Consider the following 14,238-nt stretch of genomic DNA (forward strand, 5'->3'; position numbering starts at 1 on the left):
TTATAATAGTATTAATAGTTTTTGCTATATTTAAATACTTGAAAAGAAAAGAAAATATATAAAAAGAATATATTTTAAATAATAATAATAAAGTTTGAAAAATAAAATATTTAATTATATAAACAAATTTTATATAATAATATTTGATAGTTTTTAAAAAATATATAAAATCAAAATTATTATATATAAATATATATAAATTTAATAATTTATAATTATAAATAATTTTATTTATTTATATATATTTATTTATATATTCATATTATAATTTATATTTTAATTTTAAATTATATAAATAATAATATATTATTTATATTTTTTAATATATTTTTTTTTATAAATTATCAAAATTTTTTTTTTTTTTTTTTTTTCTAATTTTACTTTTTTATTTATAATAATATATTTAATTAACTTTATTTATTAATGTTAAAAGTATAATTTTTTATATTAAGTTGTTATTATATATATTTAACTACTTTTTATCATAAAATATTTTCATATATAACTATTTAAAATTTCATATAAATACATAAATTATATTTATAATAAATTGAAAAAAAAAAAATTCTAGAAATAATATAATTAATTTAAAAAATATTTAAATATATAAAATATATTTATAATTAATTAATATTTTATAAAATATATATTTATTTTAAACATATTGTAATTAAAAAAATATATCAATATTTATACTTTATAATTATTTATATAATATTTTAATTTATAATCCACTTATAATTAATAATATAACCTTAAAGAAACTTAAAATAAATCAAACACCTCACCTAACCAAAAATAAATATATTAAAATTTATAATTAAAAATTAATATTGTAATAAAAAAAAAAAAAAATGGGAAATAATTGTTCCTATTGTGAAAATTTCACAAACGAATCAAAATTAGAATTTTAATCAGCAAACCAAAACTATATAGATTTTTATAAAAATACTCAAAATAATTAAAACATAAGCAAAAGCCCTCAAGATTAATCCCAATAAAGTTACTAAAAATACGATAATAACTCAGAAAATCAAAAAAGTATTCTAAAGCATTATTATTTTTCAAAAGAAGACGCCGAAGAAATAATCCATAAAATCCCCTACTATTCTGCTTTTCGTTAAAAATACCCTCCTTATAAATTTAAATCAGGTGTGATATACGAAGGCTAATGGCTTTACGGAAAAAGAGACGGATACGGTGTCTAAATATGGCCCGATGGTGCTAAATATGAAGGTGAATGGGTTAAAAACAAGGCAAATGGCAAAGGAAAATTCAGGCATGTGGACGGTGATATATTCGAAGGTGAATGGAAAGAAGATTAAGCAAACGGTTTTGGTATATATTTACACATAAACGGTGCAAAATATGAAGGATAATGGAAAAGCGATCTCCAATATGGATATGGAGTAGAATCTTGGATAGATGGTTCCAAATATGAAGGATTTTATATAGAAGGTAAAAAGTGTGGTTAGGGTTAATATACTTGGCCTGATTAATCTAAATATAAAGGTGATTGGAAAGATAATAAAATAAATGGATATGGTATATATTTTGTAAAAAAAAAATATAAAATTATATATATATTTATAAAAATTTTATTATAATTAATAATTATTTTTAAATTAATTTATTTTAATATATAAAATAAATGTTTAAAAAATTAATTAAAAGGCATTTATACATGGCTAGATGGAAGAAAATATGAAGTAATATAAAATATATTAATATGTATTTTTTTATGTTAAAGGGAGAATGGATAGAAAATAAAATGCATGGTAAAGGTGTATATACATGGAAAGATGGAAGAAAGTACGAAGGCTAATATATGTATGATAAAAAACATGGATATGGCGTTTATTAATGGGCAGATGGAAGAAGATATGAAGGAATGTGGGAAAATGGAAAATAACATGGGAAAGGATACTATATTTAACAGAATGGGGAAGTTAAATGTGGCATTTGGTAAAAAGGAAACAGAATCGAATGGTTGTAATAAAATGATTTAGAACAAAACATGAATTAAGAAATGTAATAAATATTAAAAATAATATGTAAAAATTAATTTGTTAAATAAAAGTAAAGAAAGTTAATATACAATTAATAACAAAAGTAATATTAGTAAAAATAATAATTTATAGTATTAAAATAATTAATAAGAAAAAAATTATTATAGTGAAATATATTAATATAATAATAATAATAATAATAATAATAATAATAATAATAATAATAATAATAATAATAATAATAATAATAATAATAATAATATTAATGAGAACATTTAAAAAATTAGTTTTGATTAATAATAGATTAGTTAGTAAAATGAATATGCAAAAAGTTATGATTAATTATAAATTGGACTTATTTAATAAAAAAAAAACATATTTTGTAAATGATTTATCTATAAAATAAATTTAATAATATTATCTTTTATATTATTTATGTTGAAAAACTAAAAAAAAATCAAAATATAAAATATTACATAAATAAAAGTAATTATATACATTATATTTTAAATTAAAATTATTTATTTAATATTATATTAAGATATATTTTTATTATTATTAATATATTTTTTTTAATTTTAATTCTATTATTAATTATATTTATTTTATATGTTATATATTAATTTTAAATTTTAATATTTTTATGTTTATGTAAAATTTATAAAGAATTTACAATATTTATAATTTTTTATTAATATTATTAATTATTATTATTATTAATATTATTATCTTTATTTTAATTAATATTTTTTTATATTTTATACAAAAATCAAAAATCTAAAATTATTTTATTTAATATTTTTATTGTTTTTTTCTTAAATCACATATTCACTTTATCAACTATTATACAATATTTTTCAAATATATAAATAAATAATGTATTAATATCATTTTTATCAAAATAAAATATAAATCTATTTAATTATTTTTATTTATATTATAATTATTATATTTTCATTTATATCTATATTAAATTATTTTTATTTATATCAAAATATTTTTAATATTTGAATCAATTTTGTTCAATAACACTAATTTTTTAAATAAATTTTATTTAATATATACTTGAATATAATTATATTTTTATTATTATTTCCATTTTTAAATTATTATTACATTCATAGATATTTTAATTAAAATAATATATTATATCTTGTTCTTTTTTTCTTTTTATTTAATAATAATATTTAAAGATTTTAAATAATAATAAATTACTATTTTTTATTAAATTTATATCTATTAATTAAGTAATTTAAATAAAAATATATATTTTCTACTATAATCTATATAGTAATTTATATTATAATTTTTTATATAAACGATTATAAGTACACATATTAATTTTTTTAAAAAAATAATATTATAAATATCTTATAATTTTACCATTTTATATTAAAATGTAATAGTAATTTATTTATCTTTTATATGAATTTATCAATATATTTTTTATCAATTAAATAAATAAAAATTATTAACTATTAAAAATTTAAAGCTTTGTTTATTTATTTTTTTATATTTATTTATAAACTAAATAATTATTATAATAAATATTAAAAAAAAAATATTAGTGTTAATTTCTAGGTAGTAATTTTCAATATAAACTCCAAATTATTAGATATAATATAAATTTTAGAACATTTAATACATATAATTATATTTCTATTAATTTTATTATTTATTTTTTATATTTATAATTAACATAGCAACTATGTTTTAATTAAAAATAAGTAAAATGAGCTAAAAATAATAATTATATAATATATTTGGCGAAATCTTTAATAATTTCCTATTCTATAATCGAGATATCCCAAACTGAGTTTGTTTTTTCTCAATAATTAGAATAAAATAACTCAGGTTTGTAATTTTTCACTATATTTTAACAAAATTTAACTATAAATATGTTTTTAAAAGAAAACTTTTAATTTTAAAACACTTCAATAAATAATTCCAATATTTCCTTTTTTTATTAAACATAATATATTTTCATCTTCTGTAAATTATATACTAATAAAATATAAAAAATTTTCATTTCTATAGTATAAATATAAAAGAATGTATTATATTTAAAAATTACTCTTGTGTAGGAATTTTTTTTTATCATATATCCAAGTAATTAATTTTCTATCTAAATTGAACTCTATTTGAAATTTTAATTTATCTATAATTTATTTTTAAATATTAGTTATAAAGAAAAATTTTCTATTTAGAAGTTTTTAAATATTGATATACATTTTTATTTATATTTACTTTATATATAATTGTTTATAAAATAATTAAAGTATATCAGGGTTTAAATAGGATTAATATTTGATATAATTATTATTTAAAAATAAATAAAAGTTAATAAAATATTTTTTAATAATTAAATTTTAATCAATATAAATATATATATATATTAAATAAATTATTTAATTATATGATTCTAAATATTATATAAAAATAAATATAAATAAAAATATATTTATATATATATTAATTTTATATATTTATATATATTTATATATTTTTTATATTTATTTATAATTTATTTATTATATCAAGAACTAATTTTCTATTTTATCTTGAAAAAAAAAATTACACAATTAATATAGTTTCCATAAATAAATATGACTTTTGTTTTATTTTTTTAATAATTATTTAATTAAATTTACTATATTAAATAGAAAATATTTTTAATTATGAAAGAATATAAATATTAGAAATACTAATATAATAGAAAATTATAATAAAAAAGATAATATATATATATTTTATTTTATATATATATATTTAAATTGAAATTTAATTTAATATATATGTTGATAAAAATCATAACATAAAAAGAGCCCATACAAAAACTCCCAAAAACGTTATTAAAATACCTCCGAAATTTTTCAAATCACCTTCTCCTTTTATTGTTTTCGGATTAATCTCAAGTATAGTTTCGAATACTTATCTTATCTACTTTTATTCACTTAAAGACCTTAAATTTCCTAGATTAATTTTCATGTTATATTAAATCAAGCTATTTATTCCTGTATGAATTATTTAAGTTTCTAGAATAACCTTCCCTTTATAATCATTAAAAATCACTTTAGTCTATCCTGTATAATCCGAAACGATTTTATCCCCTTTAAAAATCACACTTTCAATCTCAATAGATCTCCCAAAGCTTTTATTTTTAATCTACAACTCTACAAAAATACTATCTCCTATTTTTTTTTTATATTTCCTTAAGAACCCTCAAAATAAGCCAAGCAACTAGAATCTACACACACTTTTCCTTCCAAAATCAAATCAACTACTAATTTACATTCTTCCCCGAATTCATTAAGACACTCTTAACTACTCATTTTTTCGGTACCGTCTACAATTAAATTTGTAATCTGTTAATTTTATACATAAATATAAAGAGAAAATTTATGAGAGCCAAGAGTATTAGCTTTAGACCCAAAAACGAGTACTATATTTAATTAATCAAAAATAAGTCCATCATGTTCTTGACTTGAAACAAAGGAAAATTAAGAAGCTTCATTTAGTTTCATTTTTATTTAAATTTATTTTAAAACAGGGTTATATGTTAAGTTTTAACTTTCGAATTAAATTAATTTTTATAAAGGATTTTCGAAATAAGTATAAAACATTAATTGTGAAAAACATTCATCTTAAATAGTATTTTATACTAATGTTTATATTTAAATTTTTAAATAAACATAAGTTATATTATCATCTTTTATTTCAGTTTTCATTATTTTTGTGAATTTTAAATAATTATGGTATTTCTCGATTTATTATTCACATGTTAGATTATCTAAAATCAAGCTTTCGGATGTTATATCTAGATTTTATATTAAATTACTTTAGCCTTAAATAATTTTAGGAATACATTCATTAATTGTTAATAAAGCATCTATTTTTATTAAAAAAATTAAATAAATATTAATATATAATTTTTTTTTATTTTATTAACTATCAAAGCAACTTTCACATTAATTAAAAGAAACTCCTTTACAAGTTTAACATGATTAATGGCAAAGAATTTAATGAATAGTTAAATTCCTAATTCCCCATTAGCATTTTGAATCTGATAATGTTTTTAATTATAAATTAAATTTATTTTTATTATGGTTTATTTATTTTTTAAAGGAATAAATTTTTCGTTTTAATCTTCGTTTTCGCAAAGATTCTGATCTAAAATTTTAGAAAAATCCTCTTTATTTTCTGAAATGATCTCATTGTCATTTTATATTATTATATTTTCAAAAGGATTTTCATCATTACAGTCAAGAAAATGAATTTCAAATTAAATTTAAAGTTTTGAATGAGCTTCTAAATTATCAAAAACTTTTTCAAGTTTTAAAGATTATTAAGGATTTTTCAAAAGGGATATTTTACCACAATTTAAAACCTCACTTTATTATTTAATTTAGTCATCTTTTTCATCTAAATACTACCAACTAGATGTATCGGAAGAACTAAATTATTAATCTTATAAATCATATTATTAATCGTTTTAAATTGATAGTTTTGTAATCAAAATAACTATAAAAAATATTTTCATATAACTGTACTTATTCATTTTTTTTTAAATATTTAATAGTAATTAATGTATTATTTATTTATATTTAGTTGGCGTATAATAAAGTATTTTTTTATTATTTTTTTTTAATTATTTTTTACTTATATATATTTATTTAATTTTTTTCTAAAATAATAAAATAACTATTTATTTATTTTCTAACACTTTTTTTTTTTATATTGCTTAATTGATATGAACTAACTTTTAATTATTTTACATTAAATTAGAAATAGATATTTTTATATATTTTACGTTTTTTTAAAATTATAATTAATAGTGAATAAACGCATATTGAATTTAAAAAAAATTAATTTAATTTTTTAAATACATAATAACAAAAAAAAAAAAAATTCAATTTAATTGAAGATTTTTAGAAGAAATATATATTATTTTTCATTAAACGAAAATATATATATTTATTTAATTTTTTTTTTTAAAGAAAAAAAGTTGTTTTATCTATTATTTTTTAATTTTAATAAATTTCTATTTATACATAAAAAATATAATTTAAGCCTCAAATATTATTTTTAATAAAATATATATTTTTTTAAAAATATTTATGAAAAATAAATATTATTTAATTATTCACTAAATAATTTATTAATAATATCTAAATATATTTTCTTGTATTCTATACTAATTACATTTAATTAAAAATATATATATATATTTATAATTATATCAGATTAAAAAAAATATTGTTAAACTTTTTTCTTAAAATTGTAAATTTCACCTTATTTAATATAATTATATAAAATTAATATTATTTTAATTTTAAATAAATAATATTTATATTATATATTATTATCTAAAGTATATTAAATTTAATAATACCTTTAAAATATTTAAAATATATTAATAAAATTAAAAATTTTCAAATTAGTTAAATATTTTAAAATATCTTATTTAAATATAAAATAATATTAGATAAATCAAAAATAAATTTGAACAATAATTCACGTTTATATGATTTTAATTTTTGAATTTTGTAAATTTTTTATAAATATTAATAACAGATTAAAAATATTATAATATTTTAAAATAAAAAATTAACAAAATAAAAGCAAATATTTATTAAAATTTTAAACACATAATAAAAAAATTAATTTTAAAAACATTAAAACAAAAACTATAATATTCAAATATTTTTCTAAATTAACTTTAATTTACTAACTTTTTCATAAGAGAAATATTTAAATTAAATAAAAAACTCTTAAATTAATCTAATATTAAATTACAACATATTAATTTAACTCTAAATATATAATAAATAAGGATAAAAAATTAAAAAATATATATAAATAAAGATATATATAAATATATATATATATTTATATAATAATTAAAACATATATTATTATTTATATATATTTTTTGTATATTAATTTATTTTTTATTTTAAAATTTATATTACATTTAAATAAGAATGAATTAAATAATAATCTTGTCTATAATTTTTAGGTTTTATAATATTAAAAGGCATTTCTACAGATTTATTAAGGAGTTCTTCCTTTTAAAACTCATTTTCTGAATCACTATTACATTCACTTATATTTTTATTTTATAGTTGATTATTTAATTAGTCTATATTTTAATTTTATATTAATTCTTTTACTTCCTAATTATTTAAATTGAATTTTTTTCAAAATTTTTATATATTTTTGTCAATTATCTTATTTTTAATAAAGCATTATAATTTGTAAACTATTCTTTTTTTCTTTTATTTTATTATTCGGGTTATATTGAACTTTAATTACAATTTTTTTTTGTTTATTATTATTTACTTTTTTCTATGATTTCTTATATTTAATTTTAAAATTTTTACTGTAAAATTTATTTTATAGCCTAAGGTTTTTCAATTTAATCTTATATTTTATTTATTTTTCTTAAATTTTCAACTTTTTTTTTTAATAAATCATTACTATATTAATTATCTTGTTAAATATTATCAAAAAACTATTAGTTTTCGCTTTATTTTTCCTTTAAAAATCTTTATTTATTAAAAATATATTCTTATTTTTATTGTTTTTGAGCACTTCTCTCACTTATAGATTCCAATAAGGTTATATTTTCCGAATTTCTCTGTCCTAAGCTTTTGATATTATTAAAATTATTTTTTGTATTTAAAATTATATTTTATTCATTTTCTTATAAATCAATTAAATTATCTTAAATTTAAATCAAATTATTATTATAATCGCTATAAATTTCATTAGTCTATTAATTATTATTATATTATCTAAAACTCTATAATTAATCCCAATACTAAGATTTCCCATAGCAACTAGATTTTCTTATTTATTTTTAATTTTTATCATCATTATTATTAAAAGTAAACTATAAAGAATTCTACTTATAATTAAGTTATCTAGATATTAAACAAGGATATTCAAAATATTATTAAAACTCATTAATTTAATCTTCCTCATCACTATATTTATCATTTAAATGTATTTTTTAAGAATTCAAGGAAATTTAATTGAGTTAATTTTACTTATAATGTTTTTAAAAAGCCTCAATTTTTTTGGTAAAATTACTGCTTTTTTAACTAATTTCACTCTAAAATGAAAAAGCACTTTTATTTTCATTTTTTTCTTTATTAGTACTTATTAAATGAATGAATTTTTCGTTTTTTCTCAAAATTTTAAATAAATGTATTTTTTTATGTTTATTCTAAGAATATCGTTCTTATATTTATTCGAATTTAAATTTTAGCTTTTCGAAAAAATATATCTTTTCAATATTAGTACTCTAGGCACTAAATTAACTATCATTTATATATTTACTAATAATTTATATATAATTCATATTCTAAAAAAAAAATTATTATCTTTTAAAACAGAAGTTTTTCATCCATTCAAAAACTTAATAATTTTAACTTAAAATATCCACAAAAACTTACCTTTTTATAAATAGACAGAATAAATAATTCTTTTTACCTGAAAAAATACTAAATCCATTATTTTCTCCTAATAAACAGCTTTCTCCGAAAAAAGACCCTTATTTTAGTTTTCTAAAAAAACATTCTTTTTATTCATTTAATTTAAATAGTGTTTTCCCTTCACAAATAAAATACACTCCTGTCGAAACTTTATTTTATTTAATAATTTTAGTCTTAGGTTCAATAATAATAGGCTTTAAATTTTAAATAATCTACTAAATAATATTTATATCGGGAATATTTCTAAAAAAATTACAATATGTTTCCACTATATTCTAAAAATAAAAACAAAAAACATCTTTTTTAATATTACATGGTAAATTTTTATAATTTTTCTAAAATTAAAAACCTTTAAAATCATAATCAATTTATTTCTTCTAATTATTTCTTAATTAACCCAATAATTTCCCCGGAAAAGGATTTTCGCAATTTTTTTCCCTTTAAAAAAGCCAAAATTCAAACTCATCTTTAATTTAATTTTTCCTCTTTTCTCCTGATTGTATGCTAATCTAAACCACCCCAATTAAAGCCACTTATATATAACCATATAACACCACACCCCCAAACATACAAATAGACGCAAATATTTTTTCTTGTTTTGTAATAAAGAAATAGTCTCCATAACCTATTGTAGTTATTGTTGTTACTGAAAAATATAGAGATGCTATATATATATATTTCATTTGATTTTCGTTCATTTATTAAGGTGATACATTTTATTCTTCTAAATATTAATATACCCATGAATCATAATTTTAAAGTCCTACTTATATCCATATACAACTCAATATATGAATACTAATTATTATTATTGATAAAACTCTTTTTTTTATTTTAATATAAATTTGTATTAAAATTAAAAAATACCTTAGTATATTAAATATTAATATTTAGTATTTTATCTCATTTTCATTAAAGATAAACTATTTTTTTTTAAAAAAAATATTTTCTTATTATTTATATATATATTTTATTTTACTTTTGATATTTTTTTTAATAAGAGTATATATCTTTTCCAATAAATTCGAATTTTCAAAATCTTGATTTATTTCAAATCTATAAAAGAGTCGGAATTATTTATTAACAAATAAAAAGGGAATAAAGCAATAATATCAATAAAAAAACCTTATCTTTTATTTTTTGTATAAATAAAAATATATTTAAATTTACTTTAAATAATTAATTCCAATAATTTTAATCTCATAAATTTATATAGAAACTATTTCAATTCCTATAAAAAACTACATTATTACATCACATAAATATAATGTATCAAAAATTAAATTTAGTATAATCTATTATATATCCATTTGCATATTAAAAGCGCATATATATGGTATATATATAGTAACATAAAACACTAAAATTCCTGTTATATAATTCCATGCTATAATTAATTTATTTTAAGGACTTATAAAATATTTGCTCTTTCTTTCTTTATTTTAAAAAATATATTTTTTTAATTCAACAAAAAGTGATTAATTTAAAAATATAATTACCAATTTATTTCTCTTAAGACTACTAAAGACCTTAAAATTATTTTTCGATTCTATTGAATATTTTCTTAACAGTTCTTTTTATTTTTATTTTTTATAAATTAAAATGAAATTTTTATAATTTTTTTTTTAAAATAAATTTTTAATACAAACTCAAAATTTTTATGCTATATATACTTCCCTTATAGTCTCCCATTTAGATTTTTTCTTTTTGAAAATTGTCTCATTTTTTTATCTTTATGAATTAGTATCTAAATTTTTTGGTGAATTATTCACTTATATTTTTTATGGATTAATATATTGATTATTATTAATCATTTAAAATATTATTTTTATTAAATAATCTTTAATTAATTTCGTAAATAATTTTTTTTACTCTTTTGTATATTTGTCTATATATTCAAGTTTTTTTTAAAAAAAAATATTAAAAATAAATATTTGTTTGGTTATATATTTTATAATTAATATGTTTATTAATATAAACATTTATTTAAAATTGAATAATTAAATTAAATACTTGAATGAATTTTTTTAAAATGAATAAACTTATTTTTATCAAAATTATTGTAATCATTTTTTTAAATTAATTAAAATTATAAAGTATAATTTTGAATATATATATAAATATAATAAAATAAATATATATATATATATATATATATATATTATATATATATATATAATTTAGTTACTTTAAAAATAATAACAAATTTTTAATATTTATGTAATATAATTACCTAAATTTTATTGTAAATTAGTGTTTGTTTATTTTATATATGAGCTAATTAATTTTAATTTTAATTTTTTTATTTTTATTTTAAATAATATGTATTCAAAAATAATATATAAATAATTAATATAAATTCTCATTATCTTATAAAATATTGATTATAATTTAAATAAATCAAAATAATTATCTATCCATTTATTAAATCTATATTTTTATAAAATTCATTTTTATTAATATATATATATATTTTTAAGTTTATGAATTTGATTATAAAAAATAATTAAATAAAATAATTTTCTTTTAAAAAAAGAAAAATTTATTTAAAAAAAAAAAAAAATAACCTTATATAACTATATTTTTATTAATTTTTGTTAACTAATATATATATATAATATTTATAAATTTTTATTATAAAACTCATTATCAGCTTTAATTTTATAACAAAGTGTCTATATTTTTAATAATGACATATTTTTACAACAACGCAATATCTTCTTTTAACAAATTTTTAAGACATTCCGCGAAATACTTAGGATCCGACTTAGACAATTCATTAAATATATTTTTCAATAAATCCTACAAAAAAAAAAAAAAAAAGACATATATAGAGACATATATATAAATAATTACAGCCGTATTATAACTAATAACAGGATCATTTAAATATAATAAATCTTCTTCTGTCGTTTCATCACATTCTTCCCCATCATCATATCCAAAAGCAAATCCATCAGTCATATAATTAGTTGATCCTATTTCGAATTCTCCTAATCCACCTCCTTTTTTATCTCCTATCTTAATTTTTTTTGTTAAAAATATTATATATATATATATATATATATATAGAATATGTATAAAAACTGCAAATCTTTTTTCAATATCAGCTTCTTCTTCATCTTAAATAACATTTAAATCAACTTCTATTTTTTCTTCATTTCCGTCTTTAAATTCCATATTTTCTCCATTATAAACATCATCATCATCGTCATTTTCGACTTATAAATTTTCTTCTTCTTTTTTATTATTTTCCTAATCTTTTCTTAAAGGAGCCATTTCATTATCTAATCCTCTTATTAAAGTACTTAAAATTTTAAAAGGAGCACTTACATCATTTCCAATATTTTAATGTGAAGGATTATAGGCTATAGCAATTAAATTTTCAATTCTTTTATCTTTTAATAAAAACAGCTTACTTAAAGCCAAAAATGTAGTATTTTTTGTATATTTTCCTCTAAATACCGGCTATTATAAAAGCCATTTATCTATCAAAGCCTTTAAACCGAGTCTATTTTCGATAGAAAAAGAACACAGGAAATTTACAGATTCTATGGGATTATTATTTATCATTCTGGCCCAAACTAGTACTAATCCTTAGACTGTAGTGGCTAATTTTGATCTAAATACTTTATAAACAATTTATCGTAAAATTTCAGGATCAGCGGATCCTCCTAATAACTATATATATGTATATTTATAAATATTATAGTTTATATGAAAATATTATTTACATTATTAAATGCTATCATACATAAATTTCCGGCATATGTAGATGCACTTTCTAATTATGAATTTTAAGAAACTTAAAGTAATTTCATTATAACTTTCATTACATCTTATATTAAACCACTATAAATAAAAATTTAATTGTATATAAATACATAATATATATATATATATATATATATATAGATATTTACTTTTTTAAAATAAATTAATCAGCAACTTTTAAAAAGTTTTTTAAGCAAATAGAAGCATGTTATTAAAGTACACTTTCTTCATTTACAGCCATTAGATTCATTAGAGGAGGAAGTAATGTTATTAAGCTTTCTTTGGCTTTATTATCGATACAATTTTTAACAAAAATACTAGTGACATCAAAAATACTCTATTTATTATAGTATAGAATGTATAAATATATATATATATATATATATATATATATATATATATATATATATATATATATATATATATATATATATATATATTTTTATATACAGCCATTAAAGTTATATCATATTATCTTATTTGCGATAAATCTGAATTAACTAAAATATGGTTTTAGAAAAGTTAAAAGCTATCTAATATAAATGGAGATATCGAGCTAAAAATTATCATAAATGATTAAGCATTTTCAGCTAATTGAGTAATTAATTCTAGTGTTATTTTACTTACAAGAACATCAGCATGTTAAAGTGTAAAAACTTAAAGAATTTTTCTAGAACCTATATTAGCTATTTCTGGTGCGTACACAGGTGAGAGTTTATTTAAATAAACGAGAGTATCTAATACAATATGGATAGTTTCTTCATTTACATTATTTAATATATCGAAAATATCATATAAAATATTAGCATTTCCAACTCCATATTAAAGTAATTAATTCTTATCAATAACAAGTTATTATTTATAAGTATTTATTTTATGTGCAAACCTATTTAAATATTTATAAAAAAATTAATAAATAATAAATATATATATATATTTAAATATATCTGAAATTT

The 14,238-nt window shown here is 15.6% G+C and overlaps 2 protein-coding genes across 2 annotated transcripts in view, besides 28 other annotated features; one reads left to right on the forward strand and one right to left on the reverse strand. All coding sequences in view use genetic code 6, as the record gives it.

The window, feature by feature from the left end:
- Positions 1-184: 184 nt before the first annotated feature.
- Positions 185-245: a microsatellite.
- Positions 205-283: a microsatellite.
- Positions 227-275: a microsatellite.
- Positions 229-257: a microsatellite.
- Positions 284-679: 396 nt separating the features above from the next.
- Positions 680-740: a microsatellite.
- A 114-nt stretch (positions 741-854) lies between these two features.
- IMG5_089150 (hypothetical protein) lies at positions 855-2,179 on the forward strand (the record flags this gene model as incomplete). Its single annotated transcript, XM_004035731.1, has 3 exons — positions 855-1,545; positions 1,675-1,709; positions 1,751-2,179. The coding sequence occupies 3 exons, from the start codon at positions 855-857 to the stop codon at positions 2,177-2,179; spliced, it is 1,155 nt and encodes a 384-aa protein (XP_004035779.1).
- Positions 1,567-1,614: a microsatellite.
- A 7-nt stretch (positions 2,180-2,186) lies between the features above and the next one.
- Positions 2,187-2,276: a microsatellite.
- A 255-nt stretch (positions 2,277-2,531) lies between these two features.
- Positions 2,532-2,576: a microsatellite.
- Positions 2,534-2,654: a microsatellite.
- Positions 2,539-2,582: a microsatellite.
- Positions 2,559-2,631: a microsatellite.
- Positions 2,605-2,650: a microsatellite.
- A 43-nt stretch (positions 2,655-2,697) lies between the features above and the next one.
- Positions 2,698-2,738: a microsatellite.
- A 183-nt stretch (positions 2,739-2,921) lies between these two features.
- Positions 2,922-3,000: a microsatellite.
- Positions 2,975-3,012: a microsatellite.
- A 1,452-nt stretch (positions 3,013-4,464) lies between these two features.
- Positions 4,465-4,531: a microsatellite.
- Positions 4,466-4,546: a microsatellite.
- Positions 4,468-4,537: a microsatellite.
- Positions 4,476-4,543: a microsatellite.
- A 2,089-nt stretch (positions 4,547-6,635) lies between the features above and the next one.
- Positions 6,636-6,666: a microsatellite.
- A 1,192-nt stretch (positions 6,667-7,858) lies between these two features.
- Positions 7,859-7,898: a microsatellite.
- Positions 7,859-7,940: a microsatellite.
- A 720-nt stretch (positions 7,941-8,660) lies between these two features.
- Positions 8,661-8,705: a microsatellite.
- A 2,911-nt stretch (positions 8,706-11,616) lies between these two features.
- Positions 11,617-11,686: a microsatellite.
- Positions 11,687-12,157: 471 nt separating this feature from the next.
- IMG5_089160 (hypothetical protein) overlaps positions 12,158-14,238 on the reverse strand; it is a gene marked incomplete at its 3' end in the record, with an annotated part of 4,534 nt that continues 2,453 nt past the window's right edge. The window contains exons 6-11 of the mRNA XM_004035732.1: positions 13,733-14,168; positions 13,432-13,619; positions 13,243-13,360; positions 12,596-13,189; positions 12,365-12,529; positions 12,158-12,310 (exon numbers count right to left, since the gene is read on the reverse strand). Coding sequence (XP_004035780.1) covers positions 12,158-12,310; positions 12,365-12,529; positions 12,596-13,189; positions 13,243-13,360; positions 13,432-13,619; positions 13,733-14,168 — 1,654 coding nt within the window. The remainder of the gene's footprint in view (positions 12,311-12,364; positions 12,530-12,595; positions 13,190-13,242; positions 13,361-13,431; positions 13,620-13,732; positions 14,169-14,238) is intronic.
- Positions 12,550-12,579: a microsatellite.
- Positions 13,382-13,427: a microsatellite.
- Positions 13,642-13,722: a microsatellite.
- Positions 14,206-14,238: part of a microsatellite that runs on past the window's edge.

The sequence above is a fragment of the Ichthyophthirius multifiliis genome, assembly GCF_000220395.1.
Source record: "Ichthyophthirius multifiliis unplaced genomic scaffold scaff_1120509250687, whole genome shotgun sequence".
NCBI lineage: Eukaryota > Ciliophora > Oligohymenophorea > Hymenostomatida > Ichthyophthirius > Ichthyophthirius multifiliis.